The sequence below is a fragment of the Durio zibethinus genome, chromosome 13, assembly GCF_047325235.1.
Source record: "Durio zibethinus cultivar Kanyao isolate XHJ-2024 chromosome 13, ASM4732523v1, whole genome shotgun sequence".
NCBI classification, from domain to species: Eukaryota; Viridiplantae; Streptophyta; class Magnoliopsida; order Malvales; family Malvaceae; genus Durio; species Durio zibethinus.
Window position 1 is genome coordinate 1,217,826 of NC_143174.1, and position 18,344 is coordinate 1,236,169.

Here is an 18,344-nt window from a genome sequence, read left to right on the forward strand (position 1 = left end):
AATAGGTTTTCCTTAGCTGACAGGATATTCACTACAAGAAAATAAAAAGTTAGTGTCAATTTAATAACAATGTTTCACTTAAAAATAGTTAGTTTTCATGTTTTTATAAAATTTAATATATTTTTTTATCAAAACATCACTAAATATTAAAATAATAATATTTGTATTTACAAATGTCACTAAAAATAAAAATGAATGACGTTTATCAACTAAAACGTCTTAAATAATTTTTTTTAAAAAAATTAAAATGATTATTGAAGATATTTTTTTTACAAAAAATACATTGAATAATTTTTTCATAAAAAAATAGATAAAAGATTATTGAATATATTTTTGACAAATAATGTCTTAAATAATCTACTCATAAAAAATGAAGACGATTATTAAAGGTGTTTTTTATCATAAATATCTTTAATAATTCTCCGAAAAAATTGAAAATAATCATTGAAGGTATTTTTAATCAATAACACCCTTAATAAATCTCCTTATCAATAAATCTATCAAAAATGAAGTAGTATTGTCGGTTAGAGCATATGATTTGTTAACCATAAGGTCGTAGATTTGATCAATCATTTCAATAATTTTTTAAATTTTTTAAGGGATTATTTAAGGCTTAAATAACTTTATTTAATTTTTTTAACAAATTATTAAGGTGTTTTCTAGCCGATAACACATTGAATAATTCCTAAAAAAACCAAACAAATATTAAAATGAGGGATCGAATCTACAATCTTATGATTAATAATCATATGTTTTAACCGATAATACTACTTTTATTTTTTGTAAATTTATTGACAAAGAGATTTATTGAATGTGTTTTTGATAAAAAAAAAGCCTTCAATAATCTTTTTCAATTTTTTAAGGAGAATTATTGAATGTATTTTTAACAGAAAACATATTTAATAATCATCTCCATTTTTTATAAACAGATTATTCAATATGTTTTATGCAAAAAAACACCATCAATTCGAAGGGTTATAAATTTTATAATTTTTGTATCACCATGTTATGATTTTGATTTGCACGATAAAATTTATATTTAATTAAGATTTAGGTAAGATAATATATAATTAATTTGATATCAATTTTAGATGTAAAAGCAGTATTGATATATTCTTTACAGGTAACTGACTCCCAAAATTTAGTTCTGATGTTATAGACTATAATTTATTTTTTTTAAAGAGCCTTAATTTATACATAGAACAATTTAAAAAAAGATAAATTCACATAGGTGACAAATCATACATAAATAAAAGAGATTGATAGCAACCTTATAATTTTTGTATCTAATGAGTAGGTTATCTCGACCTAAACATTTTGACATTTAGTATTATATCTTTGTAAATATATTTTCCTTGATTATTCAAGTTAGAATTATTAGATTAATCTTAATTATAATTATTTAATTGTTTTTCTTTTTAGTTCAGTTTTGGTTTAGTGTTCTTGAATATTTTATTATGAAAATTAATTGATAATTAATCTTTTCTTTTCAATTTTATAGTTGCAAAGTTTTTATATTAAAGCAAAAAGTTATAATATTAAAAAAATATATGAATGATGATAATTTTTTCTTATCAAAAGTTTAATTTTATTTATAGACCTTTTTGAATGATTTGACTTGTTTTATTTATCTATTTTTTGATTTTTTGATTAATAATAAATAGTTGGTTTTTTTTTTTCTCAAACATACATAATAAATATTTGGATTAGCATTTATAATTACTTTTTTCCAAAAACATTTCCTGCAATGTCTTAAATTATAAAAAGTTTGGGTTTCAAAAGCAAAATAATTTTTTCAATGATATGATTTTATAACTAAAATATGTACATTCAAATTAATAAAAAGATAAATAATTATTAAAAGGAATCATGCATTTTCTCTAATTGATTTAAAAAGTAGAGAAAATCACGTTAAAATCTTAAAGTAATTAAAGTAAATTTGATCACACTTATGAAAAAATATTAAATATGAATTTTTTCATTTAAATTTTTAATTACATGTAGTATCCATATAATAATAAGTTATTCTTAAATATCATTTGAATATATGCATATGTAAATTTTATCAAGTATTTAATTAAGTATTAACTAATATTATTTATTGAATGTTTAAATAATATTTTAAAAGTATTATTTTCTTAAATATCCTTTAAATACATGCATATGTAAATTTTATATTTTTATTAAAAATAATATTTTTATGTATAATTATATAAAAATATAACCCGTGTATAGTGTGGACCACAAGCTAATTAGGTATAAAAGTAAAAGAAATTATCTATCATGGATAAAATTAATTAGATACGTATCTTTTATGATATATTAAAAAATTAAAAATAATTAAAAATAAAATATATGATAATTTTATAACCCGTTTAAATGAATTTTCAAGCTGTACTGTTACCTGCTGCTTCTTGTCTCCTTTCTAAAGAAACAAACAAACCGCAGGCTCAAAGTCTTAAAGGGCCCCTTATAGTCAACTCCATTATAGTCTATAGGAACCTGCCTGGAAGGGATAGCTGCAAAACCCCATCTTTCTAAGTCATGACTCCTTGCATTCCAATTTTACTTAGTTTCCAGGATATTGGTATGAATGGAGTCTTGGCATTTCGCCTTTCTTTTTGGTCTTTAAAAGTTTAAGGTGAGGGGAGATTTTTTCAATACAGAATCAAGATAGATCGTGTGTCTCATAAAAGCGTTACATTAAATTTACGTATTGCTTAAAAATAATCATTAATAATGAGATTCAAACTTAAATATTACGAATGAAGTATTTAAATCTTACCGTTTCAACTAATTTTCATTGGCAAAATTTCGGAGCTTTTTCTGTTTATCGATTTGTGTGTATCATCCTTGAGCAGGGACCGTGATTTAAATGGTAGGCCTTTCATTTTCATACCTGGATGCGCCAGTTCATCAAATTGTATTGCTATTGAGCATTACCAATTCCATCCGTGAGGGATGGGGTGGGATGGGAGGAAATGGGACAAAAGTGAAAAACAAAATGGGTTGGAACTGGTGGGAAACTTGTTAGTTGTTACCAGGCAAGATGATAAGACCATTAACGTGTCAATTACCCCTACAGGCTCCGTCCATTCGTGGACTCCAGCTTCTACACAATTTATCTTGTTCACGAGCCTATGTTTCAGATGACCCCACAAAGCCCTGTTGAATTCAAGTTTCCTTTTCCCCTCTTTGAACCCAGCCCAAAACTTCCGTGTCTAACCCTGGGTTGTTTTTTAAACAACAATATCCTGGACTATTCTTTGGTCAAAATAGAGTGGAAATGCCCAATTTTAGCCCATGACAAACTTAGGCTCTACGTTTCACACCTTTTCGTGCATGTAGAAAAGCCCACCATTGGCTTTTTATCCTTTGTGTGTGTTTTTCAATGGAAGCACATTCGGCTTTAATCCCTTCAATCGGTTTCTATTTGAATATGGACTAAAGATAGTAATTCTTGCAACAGGAGACTAATGAACATCAAACTGCAATCGGTGTCTATTTTCACTTTTCCTTGTTGATTTGTTACTACATAACACATTAGTCCCCAGTTCCAGCGCCATTAATTCATGGCTGGTGGCTGCAGCATGTTAACCTGATGCGCCTGAGTTAGAAGGATAACATATAACTTTGGCCTAAAGGCACAGCCCTCAATGCAATCTTTCTCTACATTTCTTTCCAGCTCTCAAGTGTCAAGGTCATCAAGGCATAAGGGTCACACTATCTAAATGAAATCCACCATTAATTCATTTGTATCCTTGACTCTGCAACAGCCTATCTCCACTCGTTTTGCACAAGATATTCATCTCTTATTTCTTTTTACTCACCATTATTATTAAAAACGTTATAAAAAAAAAAACAAATCTCAAATGACAATGACTCATAATTCTAATTTAATAGGCCCAAAACGTCTCCAAATTTTCAAATTTTTGGAGAACAAACACCTAATATATAAACATTCTGCCGTACTCAGTACTTTCTACCAACATGGAACAATCAAATGACATGGGTTGTTAACAAAGACTATTATGAAAATTACTTGGATTACCAGCATGGACCCTGGCAGTGGCAGATATATCGGGATAGAAATTAAAAAATATATGGCCCCAAAATGACATTGTTTTCTTCATGCATACATCACCAAATGATGCCAAATCATTATATTTTTCACATAAAAAACCACTGTATACAATAAACCGTAGGAAAGCTTCTCTCTTGTATCTCTATCTTCATTATCTTTCATTTGAAGCAGTCTTTCACTCTTTCTGGAAACCAGAAGCCAGGAAGCTACCCATATTATCACTTGAAAGTTGAGCCCCTGACTCCTAAACCTAATGGCCTCAACCTGTATCTCAAACTGCATCAATGACACTAGGGTCCCAGTCAGGCCAACATATGTCAACCTCTACAAGTGGCCGGAATCAGATGCCGAGTTTGTCAGGTCACTGAACTCCGACGGGCGCAGAGGCGGCCGTGCACATCCCACGGTTGTTGATAGCATTTCATGCAGGCAAATGTACCTGAGAAGCTACACGTTTCATAGGAATGAAACTGAGCCTGAAAAAACGAAATGTTTTGGCAGAGTTAAGAAGGAGAAGGTGAAGAGTCCTACAAGAAAAAATAAGTCCGAAACTGTTGCCAAGAAGAGGTGTGTGGCGCTCAGAAGGGCCAAAGAGGTCTGCTGTGCCGCCCTTTTGACCATGTTTCGCAGTCTGTTGTCCTGCACCACCAAGGTTGATGTGGCTGATCATGGAGATTGAGCATTTTTTATCTGTTTCAGCCTTCAGGGCTTCCTTCTTCTTCTTCTTCTTTTAAATAACTTTCTAATAGCATTAAGTTTTTATTCATTTGATGCCCTTCTTTTTCTTCAATCTATGTAATTTTTGTTTGTTAATGGATATGGACTGATGATATCATATGTTAATGGTTACAGTGCAGAGAGAGTTATCAAGGAATGCAATTATGCTAATATATATTTGGTTGAAAAATATATCATCATATGTAAAATTTGTCCATTTTCACCTTGTAAAACTCTTAGTTATGGAAAGTTTCAAGTCTATCTGTCTGTTTCTGATCACATTTGCCAAGCTCAACACAGTAGGCAGAAACATACAGCTAGTTTAATTTTTTGTGTCTCCCCCCCTTCACAGCCTTGATAAGGTTTCATCATATCATAACTGTAGTCACACTTGCTGCAATATCCTAACCTCCGCTGACTTCCAGTACAAGTTTTTAGGGAATGTTTCTTAATTACAGTTAAAGGAAGCTATATATATTTCAGAATCACTGATTCTGGGCTATGGTCAGGTCAATAGCTCTTGCATGGGTGGAGTCACTTGGGAATTAAGATTTAAGGGCTGCTACTGCTAGCCAGAACATTCTTTATAGAAATAAGGATATGATCAAAATCAAAGTGTACCAATTCTTTATAAATTTGTGAAATAAAAGATAGAATGATGGTGGCATAGTGTCAATGGTGACGGATGCAGGTGAAACTTGGGGCCAAAGATCTTGGCTATTACCACATGTCTCTAGCTTTTAAATTCCTAATTTTCTATGTTTCTTTGACTATTTCATTCCTGGAAAGGGATGGGAAGAAAGGGCCAGCACCTGGGAGTATTATGAGTAGAAGAAGTAATCCGAAAGAAAAGAAGCAAAAAGAGGTTTGAGAATCAATCATACTATAACCAATCATGAAAACTTTTTTAGTGTAAAAGAGACCAAAAGAAAGTTTGAAACTTACAAAGCAAGTTTCCTTGGGTCAATCGACTAGGGGATTTTATATTTTCTTAATCCGTCTGTAATTTTGTACTTAATTGGGAACATGATATATACCGGGAAGTAATCAGTGCTTAGGGCACACAATTGATGATTAAGGACATTAAATCATCTCTTGCACCTTTAGTTTTTTGGCTTAATGGCAAAGAAAATCAAGCCATCCACTTCCATCCCACAATCCCGTAGACGAAAAAAAGAACTATCACTTGGATTGTTGTTATAATTAGTTAACCATTTTGGGGTTTCTTGTTAGCCTGTGAAGTTGCTTTCAGTTATATACAAACTGAATTGAAGTGTGTTAGCATCGGTATTTACCCCAATGCCAACTCATTTGCATACCAGACAGTCAGATTCTGAATGGCATTATGGCATTGGTGTTTTCTTTTCCTTGAATTTGTCAATGGATAATAAGTAGATAAACATTAGTCTTGAGACTCCTATAATTCATTTCAAACGCAAATTCATTAATTTCTATGGGCGTAAACCTCAGAATGAAGCCACCTGACCCGAAGAAAATGGTCCAAAAAGTGAGTACTTCTTTTCATGTTAATACGCAAGTCATCAAAGCTCAAAAGAAATTTTCTGTTGCATTAATCCTTCGGTGAATCTGTTATCTACATGTGAGGTGGTTTCCTTGTAAGCTCTGAAAGAGGAAACGAGGGTAGAAATGAAACAGAAGCTTATCCGAAAATGCGGTAAACGGGTGACACTTTAGAAGCTTTGAGCCAGGGAACCTGCCTGCTGAGTCATGTTCTCTTATTCCCAGCAGGCTTTCATCCTGATTTTGCCCGTTTCCAGCCTACTGTAGTCCCAAGATTGGCCTGGATCCATAGAAATTGAAGCAAATTCAGTGCATGTGCATTCATATTCCCCCATCATTTGTTGCTGTTGCAGCCTGTTCTCTAATGGGCAATGGATTAAAAAGTATTTAGTGGAATTAATTACTCTCAAGGGATGATTGTAGCACATATATTAACTGGCCCATTTACTGGACAACAGGCCTTATTTTCCTTTTCATTCTGTTCTAGCAATGTTTTTGAGTGCATTTGATTAGTATAATTTTCAATCTTTCAATATGAGAAATCTCATCTCTTTTGCAGCAGTAGGTCTAAGTAATTGAGTTCCTTCCAGCACAAGTATGCAATTTATCCACAAATTACAAAAGCAAGGTTCTTATTTGACAACTCAACTCTAGTTTTTGGCATTGTACCATATATCAGCGCCAGGAAGCTCAGTAATTATCATACTGCAATATAAAGTTCAGATATAATCGAGTAGAATGAATTTCACAATAATGAATACAGAGCAAGATAGGGTTGTGCTTCAACCATGGAATTCATCATTCACAATCATGTCAGGTAGAGTGGGATCAGCAGACAATTGCAAATGCTATACAAAATACAATGGCAGAACTGCTTTTAAGTAGGGAAAATAAAAGCAGGCTTATAAACGACTGGAAATGGAATCGATGAAGTTGGATACGATTCAAGAGCAACAGATATTCACAAAAAATGAAGTATGGAGCCCATGATTCACTCATTGATTTGAAGCAACTGTGTTCTGCAATAAAACAAAAGTCATTGGCTCAATTTTGCTGGGTAAAGGTATAGTCGGTAAAACAAATTGGTGCTCATGCAAAAACATGGCAAAACAATTTTATCTCATCTGGTCACGTTGATGCAGCAAGATAAAGCAATAAATTACACCAAGACTGTGGAAAATGGGATAAAATCAAGAATCAATTTGAAAATATTTACACACTAATCACTTGCAAAAGTCGAAATGCACCTTATAGCACATAAATTACAGGCACTAGAAACCCCTATACCTGCTGTACATGAAAGAGCTCACAACACTTTAGGCGGTACCTTTTTAGAACACAAATGATTTTGAGCAGTTGCCTCTGCAGTACGAGCACAGCTTTTCTCTGGTTTGTCTGATGATGACTAACCAAAGAAACCGCATCATGTTATACTGTTATAGGATGAGGAACTGACATACTACCAATTAAAAACAAAGGAATTTGAACCATCCCACCTTTTTAAACAAAATAAAGAAAGAAAACTAGCTTATCTTCTCGGATGTGGCAAGCAGTGGTGGATCAGAGAAACCGTACCAGCATTGACAAAAGAGAAGCTTAATCCCTAGAATTTTTCCATCTCATATAAGTCACCTGCCTTCAGACTTCAACAGCTGTGAGAAAACTTTACTCATTGAAACACCTGAGAGGTCATCCACACTTGACACCTCAAACTGTGCAGAAAAAGCAGTGGGATCAAGCTCACTGAAATTTTTGATTTGTGGAGAAAGCTCGCCGATCATGTTTGTACTGTTTTCTTCAGGATCACCTCGAACAACAGCCTCCTGAAGTTGAAGAGCATACTCCAGATTCCATAAGACATCTCCCATGGAGGGCCTGTTCACGCCAATATCAGCCAAGCACTTCTCAGCTGTTTCTCCGAACTTCCTAAGAGAATTAGGCCTGATGTCTCCGGTGAGATTAGGATCAATTATTTGCTCCAACTGTCCTCTCTTCTGCCATTTCATTGCCCATTCAGCTAGATTTACCATTTCCCTTGGAAGAGTTGGATCTATTACTGGTCTTGCACAAAGAACTTCTAACAAAACCACTCCAAATGAATATACGTCAGATTTCTCTGTCAGTTGTTGCCTTCTGAAATATTCCGGATCCAGGTACCCAAAACTTCCTTTCACTGCTGTACTGACATGGGTCTGATCAATTTCAGGACCTGTCTTTGATAGCCCAAAATCAGCAACTTTTGCCATTAGATTCTCATCAAGTAAGATATTCGCAGACTTCACATCACGATGAATAACTGCTTTTGCATAGCCTGTGTGAAGGTAGTGGAGTCCTCTAGCTGCTCCAACGCATATTTCAAGCCTTTGTTTCCAACTCAAACTTGGATGACCTGAACCATAGAGATGACTCTTGAGTGTCCCATTCTCCATATATTCATAAATCAAGATCATCTCATTCTTTTCATCACAATAACCAATCAAAGAAACCAAATGGCGGTGGCGGAACTGGGATAGCATCTCAATCTCAGTCTGGAACTCAGCAAGTCCTTGTTGGGACCATGGATTTCCCCTTTTAACAGCAACTTTTGTACCATCATTCAGTTCTCCTTTGTACACCTTACCAAAACCTCCAATCCCAATAACCCAACTTTCATCAAAGTTGTTTGTGGCTTCTTGAACAGCCAGAAAAGGAATGCGATAGCCCGTATTAGAATTGAGACTGGCAGTTGTTCCTTTGGAGTATTTGCTCCCCATAGTGTGAGAAGTTCCTCCATTAATTGAAATAGGAATCCAGGTCTTTGATTGCCTATGGCGTGCCAATCGTTTTCTTTTTCTACAAAACATAAAAAGAACACCTGCCAACAGCACTCCAGAAACCACTCCGACGCTTACACCCACTATAGCACTGACTTTCTTCTTCGAACTTGAACCAGAAGTATTGACAGTTCCCAAGCCAGTAAGGCTGCCATCAGAATTGTTCATTTTCATGATTTCCAGTCCATTTAGTATGGCATCAGGGTAAGTACCACGTAAATCAGATGGGCCAATGCTTACTCGAAGCTTATTGCTAGCAGCTGACTCCGTAACAAAATCCATATAATATGCAGCAGCCAAAACGTTAAACAAAGTACTCAGATCAAGGTCCTGAACAACCATTGAGGAGTCGATAAAAACATTGAAGTACAGCTGGTTAAGAGCATTGCTGACAATATCACAAAAGTGAAACCTAAGAAGGTACTGAAATCCTGGATCCACGTCGAATACCCAGGTCACATTGAAGTTGCTATTGGGGTCACTCAAGGAGTTCATCCTGGTGCAGGTACCATAGACAGAATTTGGAGCAATCTCTTGTGTTGATCCACCAGCCACATAATTGACAGCTCTAGTATTTGATATACTCAAGGCGAGATTGTTTTCTACAAGAAAATGCTGATCGGGTACCCATGTTCGCCACAGAGTATCGTTCTCAACGGAGACTGTAGGTCCCCCCATATTCACCCTAGCAACCGTCTCTAGTGCTTGCCACATCAGCCCTTGGAATCCCACAGATGATTTAACAGATTTGGCACCATCGGGGATGAGCTGATCTGGGACTGAAACAACTTCTAGGGCATTTATAAAAGCAAATGAGTTCTCTGAAGGACTGAATGTGATGGCAAGGCTATTGGTGGTTACATCAACAGAAAATTCTTTGACAAGAGGAGCTTGCACACTGAAGCTGCTGAGGAGGACATGGTTTTCTGTGGAAACAGCGAACTTTGCCAAATTCATATCATAACTAGCATAAACAAATGGATAGAAATAAAGTCGAATCCAGTGTCTTCCTCGTTGGCTGATAGAAAATGCGTACTTAGATACACCAGTAAAGATTCTTGCCGTTTGATAGAGTGGCGAATCATCAGAGGAGGTAACGGCTTTTGAAGTGTTTCCAATAACATTTTTTGGTGCAGAAAGGAGTTTCGAGGCTAATATATCAGCCATGAAAAGTCGACCACCCACTGTAGTATTAGTAGGTGATCCACAATCAATAAGGTAATTATCTGCCGGTGTAAACGCTCTAGCAAAGCATGCCAAACACAAAACTGAAGAAACCCAGAAGAGCAATTCAAATACTTTACAACCCATTTTTTAAAATCCTAGAAAGTAACAGACCACGAAAGGCTGAATCTTTTTGTTCTTAACAGGAGCTGGAATTCAGGGTTCTCACAGAAACAACTTATGGATTAATAGCAAACTATAACGGCAATCAAAGATCAATTAAGAGAACTGAATAAGGAAGATAAAAACTAGTACCAAGAAATATCATGTGAGCTCCAATATATCTTCTTATATAGGATAGAAACAAAAGCAGCTGACACTAGAACTGAATAAAACAAATCAAAAGATGGAACCTTGGAGAAAAACCCAGATGAGAGGAGCCCCTGGAGTGAAAATCAAATCATTTATGCACCTCTATGGGAATTTGACAGAGTTTCTATTGCAATTTTCAAAACACGTAGAGCGCAAAATCTTACAAGGCACAAGCTGATATGAACTTGGCGACAACCTCAAATATTGACATATTCCTAGATTTTTTTTATTATCCTTTATGCTCTTATGTCTATGGGGAACCAAAACGAATAAACAAATCAGGAAAAAAGGAGTCAAAGGGTGGTGTAACAGAAATGAAAATCTGCAGGACAAAGAAAAAAAGCAACTTTTTAGAGGTCTAATATCATGTTTGGTAAATCACTGTTTGATAGAAGTTATTTTTTGGTTGCAAGAAAGTGAAAACAATTAAAGAAATATTAAAAAAAAAACAGTAACGTACAGATAAAGATAAGGGCCTCTTTAAAGCTTGGAATTTTATGGAGAGGGGTTTTGTGTTATGGCCTTTAATGGTAGTTGGTAGAACAGTGTTTTTAACTTTTAAAGCTGGGGAAGGTAAAGCCTTCCTCTTTAGTGGGTTGATGTCAAAATTTTTAAAGAAAAGGAAAATTGAAAGTGAAATGATGAGAAATTTATGCCTTGTTGACAGTTTCCCAGAAGCGATGGATGAATTGGAAACAAACGTACAAAAAGCTACAGCTTAACAAATGGCAACCCGATTCACACTATTTACAAAAGAACAAAAAAATAAACAACGAAAGGGGCAAGTGGCAACTACTCCAACTTATTATTATTTTAATTTACTTTTTATACTTATAAACTGAAATAAAAATTCTTTATTCTAAGTAAAGATTTTGTCCAATTATATAAGTAAATTTGATTATTTGTATATTTATATTATATAAAATATTAAAATTTATATATTCATATTATATTTTATATAAAAATTACATATTATAATTTATATTTATATCAAAATATAAAATATTTTTTTATTTCATTAAATTTATATATAATAATTATTAAAATTTTAAATTATACTACTTTCATATTTAATTTTCGACAGGATCGTATCATATATTTATTCAAAATGTCAACTTACGCTCCAGTATATAGATTGGGCGGTGGTGCCTGCTAGGCCAACAGACCCAGTCCGCTACCGGTTTGGCTTGGGCTTTGTCTTTATCCTCCCTGGCCCAAGTCATTATTTTCTTACTTTATAAATCAGTTTTTTTTTTAATAAATTAGTTTTAAAATATCTAAATAATAAATATTAGTATTAAAATATTTATTTATTTATTTATAAAAACAGATTAAACTTAAAAATTTTACATTCTTGAAATTATATTTTATTTATTTTTCTTCCTTTCGCTTTCGGTTCAGGGAAAAGAAAAGGGAACAGGAAACTGGACCCAAACAGAAACGCAAAAACTCGCTCTTTGACTTAGCTCACGGGAAATCCCTTGACAAGTGATAAAAATTAAAGGTCACTCTCTCACGTTGATCTACCTTGCAGGTAATTCTCACTCTCTTATGAGTCGATCTTGATTCGTCTGCGATTCGATCTTCAATCGCACTGAAGTCATCTCATTTTTTTATTAATTTCATTTTTTACGATCTTTTTTTTGTTCGTTTTCTTAGTGAAAATTTAGATTAGTTTTTGTGAATTTCGATTTTTGATTTTTCCTGAATATTTTTAGAGGATTTTAACGGATAGTGGAGAGTGGTGACTGTTTTGTAAGCTGCTGTTTGGCTGCTGAGAAGTTACCATGGAAAAATGTGGAGACCGCTCTTTCGATTAGCTCAACTGAACTGACCTGAATAGTAGTGTAGGGTTTTTTTATTCATTTCTTTTTTAAAATATTTGAAGATTTAATTCTTGGAATTTAGGGTATTGATGTTGTTAGGAAGTGGTGATTAGTTTGTTGAGATGTGATGCAGCTCCTTCAACCTTGAAGGGTCTGCATCAAGATGACCGGCAATCAGTTACACTGATTATTTATTTTTCCTTTTTGCTCTTTTTCTTTCAACTTAAACCGGTTCTTGTCGGTCTTGCTGGTGTAAATTTATGTTTCCTTTTATTGATGTCATTTGGATGATTTGTTTAGGGATTGCAGTGTTTTCTTACCACGCATAATTACCTTAATTTCAATACTGGGAAAGTTTCCTGCCCAAAAGAGTTTCAAATGCATGCGATAGAGGTTTTTTTTTTTTTTTTTTATAACTCCATAAATTGTAAAACATGTTAATTGAAATGTTTCTTTCGATTTTTTTACACTTTGATTATCATTTAATTTGAGAAAAAATGGTAAAAATCTTTTGAATGCTGTTGTGCTGTCATTATTTGGAAGTGGAAAGTGGCATAAGTGGGTTTTGTAAAGCCATATGTGATTTTTAGAACCTTAGCTAGATATCTTTTCTCTGCATCAAATAGATAGCCTAAGTAGCAGGAAAAGCTTGGTTATTGTTGTTTTACATTTTTTAAGTATTTTGGGTGGGTATTGCTGGTAACATTGGGTTTGGTTCAGCATCAATTGAATGTGCATTTGTTGCCTCCTCATCATTTTGGGGTTAGTTCTTACAATTGTGTTGTCCTTTTCAGGCTATAATCACTTTACCATCTTCTCAAATCAGGATTTTGTCTACTTAAACTCAAGACGTTGAAAGGCTGCTTCTCAATAAGGAATGATTTTTTGCATGGGCTATTGACACTTATGCAATGTCGGGGTTAATTAATGTATTGCTACTTTAACTGAACAATTTATTTGGAGTTGTAATTTTTTTTGACATTAATCTGGTTTTTGGACTGTTTATTTTTCCTTTGTCCAAATGAAGTATGTGGCTTCTGTAGGTGAACTTAGTTCTTTGAGCAAAAGATAACTAGATATCTGTTATTGTGATTTGTAGATGCAGCATATTGGATCTGTTGCTTCTATATGTCTGTGTATTTATGTATGTGCGTGTTGATATCAACATGTTCTGACATGCTGATTTTTGTAACTTAAGAGTACGAATATGTTGATTATAGGTCATTGCTGCTCCATAAAAAGTCAATTGGTTTGAGACGCTAGTATGTCTTTCTAGATCATAAATGATGGAATGTTTAGAAATCTTCTTCCTTTTATGGTCTATTCTCTTTTTAATTGAAACTTTAAATCAAATTTGAATGTGGTGCATTTCTGTTATCCATATTCTTTTCCTGGTTGATTGTTGTTTGTATTTTTGTATCACATGTCTATCTATTGGCTGGAAACTATAATGTGCATCTGATTGCAGTCTTCTATCAATGGATCAGCATCGAACCTTCCAGACAGTAGCGGACGTTCTTTTGCAACATCTTTCTCTGGTCAGTCTGGTGCGGCTTCCCCTGTTTTCCATCACACTGGTGGATAGGTTTACTGGATTTCCACTCATCTATGTTCTTCTGAACTCATGCAATTTTATTGTTTGTTTTTGCAGGCACTATTCAGGGCCTGCATGGTATTCATGGTAGCTTTAATGTTCCCAACATGCCTGGTACTCTCACATCAAGAAACTCAACATTAAGTAATGTTCCAACTGGTGGGGTTCAACAACCTACTGGGAGCCTTTCTGGTGGAAGATTTGCATCAAATAATCTACCTGTTGCTCTTTCTCAGGTATTCGTAATATTCCCACCATACTCTGATGTGGCTTTGTTTATTGTAGCAATAGAAATTCTACATGCTTTCTTTCCCCTTCATGCATGTCTTTTGGCCAAATGCATAAAAATGAAAAATAATAGGAAGAAAATAAAATCTTACATATTCTTGTAATATGTGCTTCATTTTCTTATGATACCATTTTGCAGTTATCTCATGGCAGCTCCCATGGACATTCTGGAGTAACCAATAGAGGAGGTATTAGTGTTGTAGGAAACCCTGGATTTAGTAGTAACACAAATGGAGTTGGTGGTTCTATACCTGGGATTCTCCCAGCCTCTGCTGCAATTGGTAACCGCAATGCTGTTCCAGGATTGGGAATGTCCCCAATTTTGGGAAATGCGGGTCCTAGGATAACGAGTTCTATGGGAAACATGGTCGGTGGGGGCAACATCGGTAGGAGCATAAGCTCTGGTGGAGGATTATCTGTACCTGGTCTTGCATCTCGTCTGAATTTAAGTGCCAATAATGGATCTGGAAGTTTAAGTGTGCAGGGACAGAATAGGTTGATTAGTAGTGTGCTTCCTCAAGGTATGTTAGCATGAACAATTACCCCTATATTTTGTTGTTGGCTTGAGCAAAAGATCACTGTTTATGTGTGCTGCTGGCTAGAATTGCCCTTGGGCACAAATCAGTACTATGGCCAGAATTTTTGGTTAATTTACCATCCCTTTCTCATTTTTCTTGATGAGTTTTCTGACTTCGTTTCTTGCATTACTCTTCATAGCTGCTCACTAGTTGCATCTAACTTCTAATTCTAGGCAGTTAACATAATTCTTATTCTTAGCTGATCCTGAATACATGTTTCAATTTTATAGTGTTTGTATTATTACGTTTATATAATGGAATATATGTCTTGTGAATTTACTAGTTTAGCCATAGTTGTTCTATTGAATGACACTTTCTGGATTCAGGATCTTCTCAGGTAATTTCAATGTTGGGCAGTTCTTATCCTACTGCTGGGGGTCCACTTTCCCAGAGCCATGTTCAAGCTGTGAACAATCTTAGCTCTATGGGAATGTTGAATGATGTGAACTCAAATGACAATTCCCCTTTTGACATAAATAATGATTTCCCTCGGTTGACAAGTCGTCCTAGTTCTGCTGGAGGACCTCAAGGACAATTGGGTAACCGAAGAAAGATGCTTTTTGATTCTTTGATTTGTCTTTTTCTTGCTGCTGAAGTTCTAATATTTTAAGTCAAAAACTTTTCAGGTTCACTACGAAAACAAGGTCTTAGTCCCATTGTTCAACAAAATCAAGAGTTCAGCATTCAAAATGAAGATTTCCCTGCTTTACCAGGATTTAAAGGTCCACAGATATTCTTTGACCTGGTTTTGATATAATGCATTTTACTTTCTGGTTGGCATAATTAAATGCTGTATTAGAATTATGTTCTTGATAATATTATTAGATATTGTACAGGTGGTAATGCTGATTATGCAATGGATTTGCACCAGAAAGAACAACTTCATGACAATACTATGTCAATGATGCAATCTCAGCACTTCTCTGTGAGTCTATGTTTACAAAATTGAAAAATTCTGGTTTATTTTCTTTTATATATATATATATATATATATATATATAAAATAATTGCATGCTGTATATATTATGAGTTATTTATTTCCTTTTCTTTATTTTCTAAAAAAGTATCATCTTCACGATATATTTACAGTGAGATTTTGTCTAATACTTGCATGCAATTTGCACAGATGGGGAGATCTGCAGGATTTAACTTGGTTGGATCCTATTCATCTCATCGCCCACAACAGCAACAGCAGCATGCTCCTTCAGCCAGTAGTAGTGGGGTCTCCTTTTCATCTGTAAACAACCAAGATCTCCTCCATTTACATGGATCAGATATCTTCCCATCCTCACATTCGAGCTACCACTCACAGGTTTGACAGTCTGGTGCTGTAGATGGTTTCTTGCAAATTTAAGTAAGGGGGTTAGTAAGGAAGGGGTAGAAGGAAACAGATTTTTTTTGCATCTTTCTCTAATGGAACATGGGAGCAATTATTAACTAATTTGAAACATTATGTTTGAAGAGTGATTCAGTAGCTGGATTGAACGATTCATTGTTGGTCAAACTGGAAGAATGTGAAATTACCCCTTCCTTTTCTCTTATAACAGCATGTGTAAAGAAGGATCCATTGAAAGTTGAAGAAATTGGTTTGAGTTCCTTATGATGGACATTCTTCATTTGTGCATTTGATTTGTGCATCAATGTTTTCTCATATTTGGTAGATGTTACATAGAATTACTCCTAACATCCTCTTTCATTGTTGGTTCAGACCAGCGGACCACCTGGGATTGGACTAAGACCTCTAAATTCCTCAAATACGGTTTCTGGTATGGGTTATGACCAGCTCATCCAGCAATATCAGCAGCATCAAAACCATCCTCAGTTTCGTCTGCAACAGATATCAGCTGTCAATCAGTCATTTAGGGAACCAGGCATGAAATCAATGCAGGCTGCACAGTCGAATACAGACCCATTTGGATTACTTGGTTTGCAAAGTGTAATAAGGATGAGTAATCCTGATCTGACTTCCCTTGCTCTTGGAATTGATTTGACAACACTTGGGTTAAATTTGAATTCATCAGAAAATCTTCACAAGACTTTCGGCTCTCCATGGTCTGATGAATCGGCTAAGGGTGACCCAGAGTTCACTGTGCCACAATGTTATTATGCTAAGCAACCACCTGCTTTACATGTGAGCTGTTTTTAACTTTTCATACTTTAGTAACCTGCTTAATGCAACTGTCTGAATTAGTGAATTTTGTTCTATAGCTCTGATTTCTTTTTGATGCATGCAGCAAGGTTATTTTTCGAAGTTTACAGTTGACACATTGTTCTATATATTTTACAGGTGCGTTTTTATTTAATGTCTGTTGCTTTTCTATTGTATATTTTAAGATCTTATTCTTAGTCATCTGTACTTCTTTGTTTCTAATGCAGCATGCCAAAAGACGAAGCTCAATTATATGCTGCAAATGAACTGTATGCTCTCTACTGAGTGAATTTTGTTGAAATCTTTATGCACTCTTCTTTTTCTCAACCTTCATTTAAAACCTCTTATTGGCAGTTGTAATAGAGGCTGGTTTTACCACAAGGAGCACCGATTGTGGTTCATAAGGGTTCCCAATGTTGAGCCACTAGTTAAGACAAGCACATATGAGAGGGGTTCTTATCACTGTTTTGATCCGAACTCATTTGAAACAATCCGCAAGGTTGGAACCACTATATTCCTACGGCCTAATTTATGTTCTTTTTTTTTTTTTACTGTTATTCATGACTAGTTGCTGACTGTATATTTTGACTGCAGGATAATTTTGTTGTCCATTACGAGTTGTTGGAAAAGAGACCAGCTTTACCTCAACATTAACAAGTTTCTTCTCATTTACAATGTAAAGCTCAAGTATGTAACTCATTCATTAGAACATCAGTTTGCAGCATTAGTGTTTTTCGGATTTAGCAATTTTCAGCATCTCTATTAATCTTTTTTGTTTTTTCAATAAGTAGCCATTGAGCCACTTTTCTCATCTATAGCAATTTGAAGATGGTGACTCTGTCATTCTAGCCAGCCATTCAAGCCTACCTTTCACCTAACAGACCAAATAGGGAAAAAAACAAAAATATAACTGTAATAACAGATCTTCCTCCATTTTCCCAATTTTACTAAAGTAAATACTAGGAAAATAAAGCTGTCATAGTCCCAAAGCGAGGCTCCAAGGCAGATGCCACCAACTCAAAAGCCAAAATGTAACTGTGCAGCCAGCTTAGCTAATGCAATTTGACTGCATTCCAGCCGCCTCTCATTCATTTCTTCAGCTACGGAATCCCAAAAGATTGTGATATTATTTCTCCTTGAATTGAGATAAGCTCTGGAGCCTCTGAAACTATATGTCGAGTGTCACAAATCATATTAACTTGTAAAGTATTATTTATTTTAATTTTATTAGATATCAC

General features: G+C 34.6%; 3 protein-coding genes and 1 non-coding gene across 11 annotated transcripts; 2 read left to right on the top strand and 2 right to left on the bottom strand.

The window, feature by feature from the left end:
- Positions 1–4,018: 4,018 nt before the first annotated feature.
- On the top strand, positions 4,019–4,993 carry LOC111304312 (uncharacterized). The gene has a single exon (XM_022900852.2). The coding sequence runs from the start codon at positions 4,338–4,340 to the stop codon at positions 4,761–4,763; it is 426 nt and encodes a 141-aa protein (XP_022756587.2). The 5' UTR covers positions 4,019–4,337; the 3' UTR covers positions 4,764–4,993.
- A 2,023-nt stretch (positions 4,994–7,016) lies between these two features.
- Positions 7,017–11,203, bottom strand: LOC111303592 (receptor-like protein kinase HERK 1). Its single transcript, XM_022899968.2, has 2 exons — positions 7,650–11,203; positions 7,017–7,341 (listed from the first exon to the last, which is right to left on the bottom strand). Exon 1 carries the CDS (start codon positions 10,444–10,446, stop codon positions 7,951–7,953), a length of 2,496 nt encoding a protein of 831 aa, XP_022755703.1. The 5' UTR covers positions 10,447–11,203; the 3' UTR covers positions 7,017–7,341; positions 7,650–7,950.
- Positions 11,204–12,070: 867 nt separating this feature from the next.
- Positions 12,071–17,958, top strand: LOC111303593 (putative NOT transcription complex subunit VIP2). Of its 8 annotated transcripts, none has more exons than XM_089742585.1 (14): positions 12,071–12,205; positions 13,292–13,426; positions 13,966–14,044; positions 14,149–14,327; positions 14,519–14,900; positions 15,284–15,496; positions 15,584–15,679; positions 15,794–15,882; positions 16,084–16,269; positions 16,666–17,088; positions 17,192–17,375; positions 17,461–17,605; positions 17,701–17,793; positions 17,898–17,958. In XM_089742585.1, exons 11-13 carry the CDS (start codon positions 17,335–17,337, stop codon positions 17,758–17,760), a joined length of 246 nt encoding a protein of 81 aa, XP_089598711.1. In that variant the 5' UTR covers positions 12,071–12,205; positions 13,292–13,426; positions 13,966–14,044; positions 14,149–14,327; positions 14,519–14,900; positions 15,284–15,496; positions 15,584–15,679; positions 15,794–15,882; positions 16,084–16,269; positions 16,666–17,088; positions 17,192–17,334; the 3' UTR covers positions 17,761–17,793; positions 17,898–17,958. The 8 variants fall into 8 exon arrangements, with proteins under 8 accessions (XP_089598711.1, XP_022755706.2, XP_022755710.2 ...); XM_022899971.2 differs by lacking the exon at positions 17,898–17,958 and having other exon boundaries at positions 17,192–17,244; positions 17,334–17,375; positions 17,701–17,853; XM_022899975.2 differs by lacking the exon at positions 17,898–17,958 and having other exon boundaries at positions 13,966–14,035; positions 17,192–17,244; positions 17,334–17,375; positions 17,701–17,853.
- Positions 13,994–14,074, bottom strand: LOC149515211 (small nucleolar RNA snoR35). The gene has a single exon (XR_016327192.1). It is a non-coding gene; the product is annotated as a small nucleolar RNA snoR35 (small nucleolar RNA).
- Positions 17,959–18,344: the final 386 nt, after the last annotated feature.

Excerpts from the sequence above, each read along its gene's own strand:
- LOC111304312 (XM_022900852.2), top strand. The coding sequence starts at position 4,338 with ATGGCCTCAACCTGTATCTCAAACTGCATCAATGACACTAGGGTCCCA.
- LOC111303593 (XM_022899971.2), top strand. Across the intron at positions 16,270-16,665 it reads ATTCGAGCTACCACTCACAG|ACCAGCGGACCACCTGGGAT; the intron begins GTTTGACAGTCT and ends TTGTTGGTTCAG. Across the intron at positions 17,089-17,191 it reads AGCAACCACCTGCTTTACAT|CAAGGTTATTTTTCGAAGTT; the intron begins GTGAGCTGTTTT and ends TGATGCATGCAG.
- LOC111303592 (XM_022899968.2), bottom strand. The coding sequence starts at position 10,446 with ATGGGTTGTAAAGTATTTGAATTGCTCTTCTGGGTTTCTTCAGTTTTG.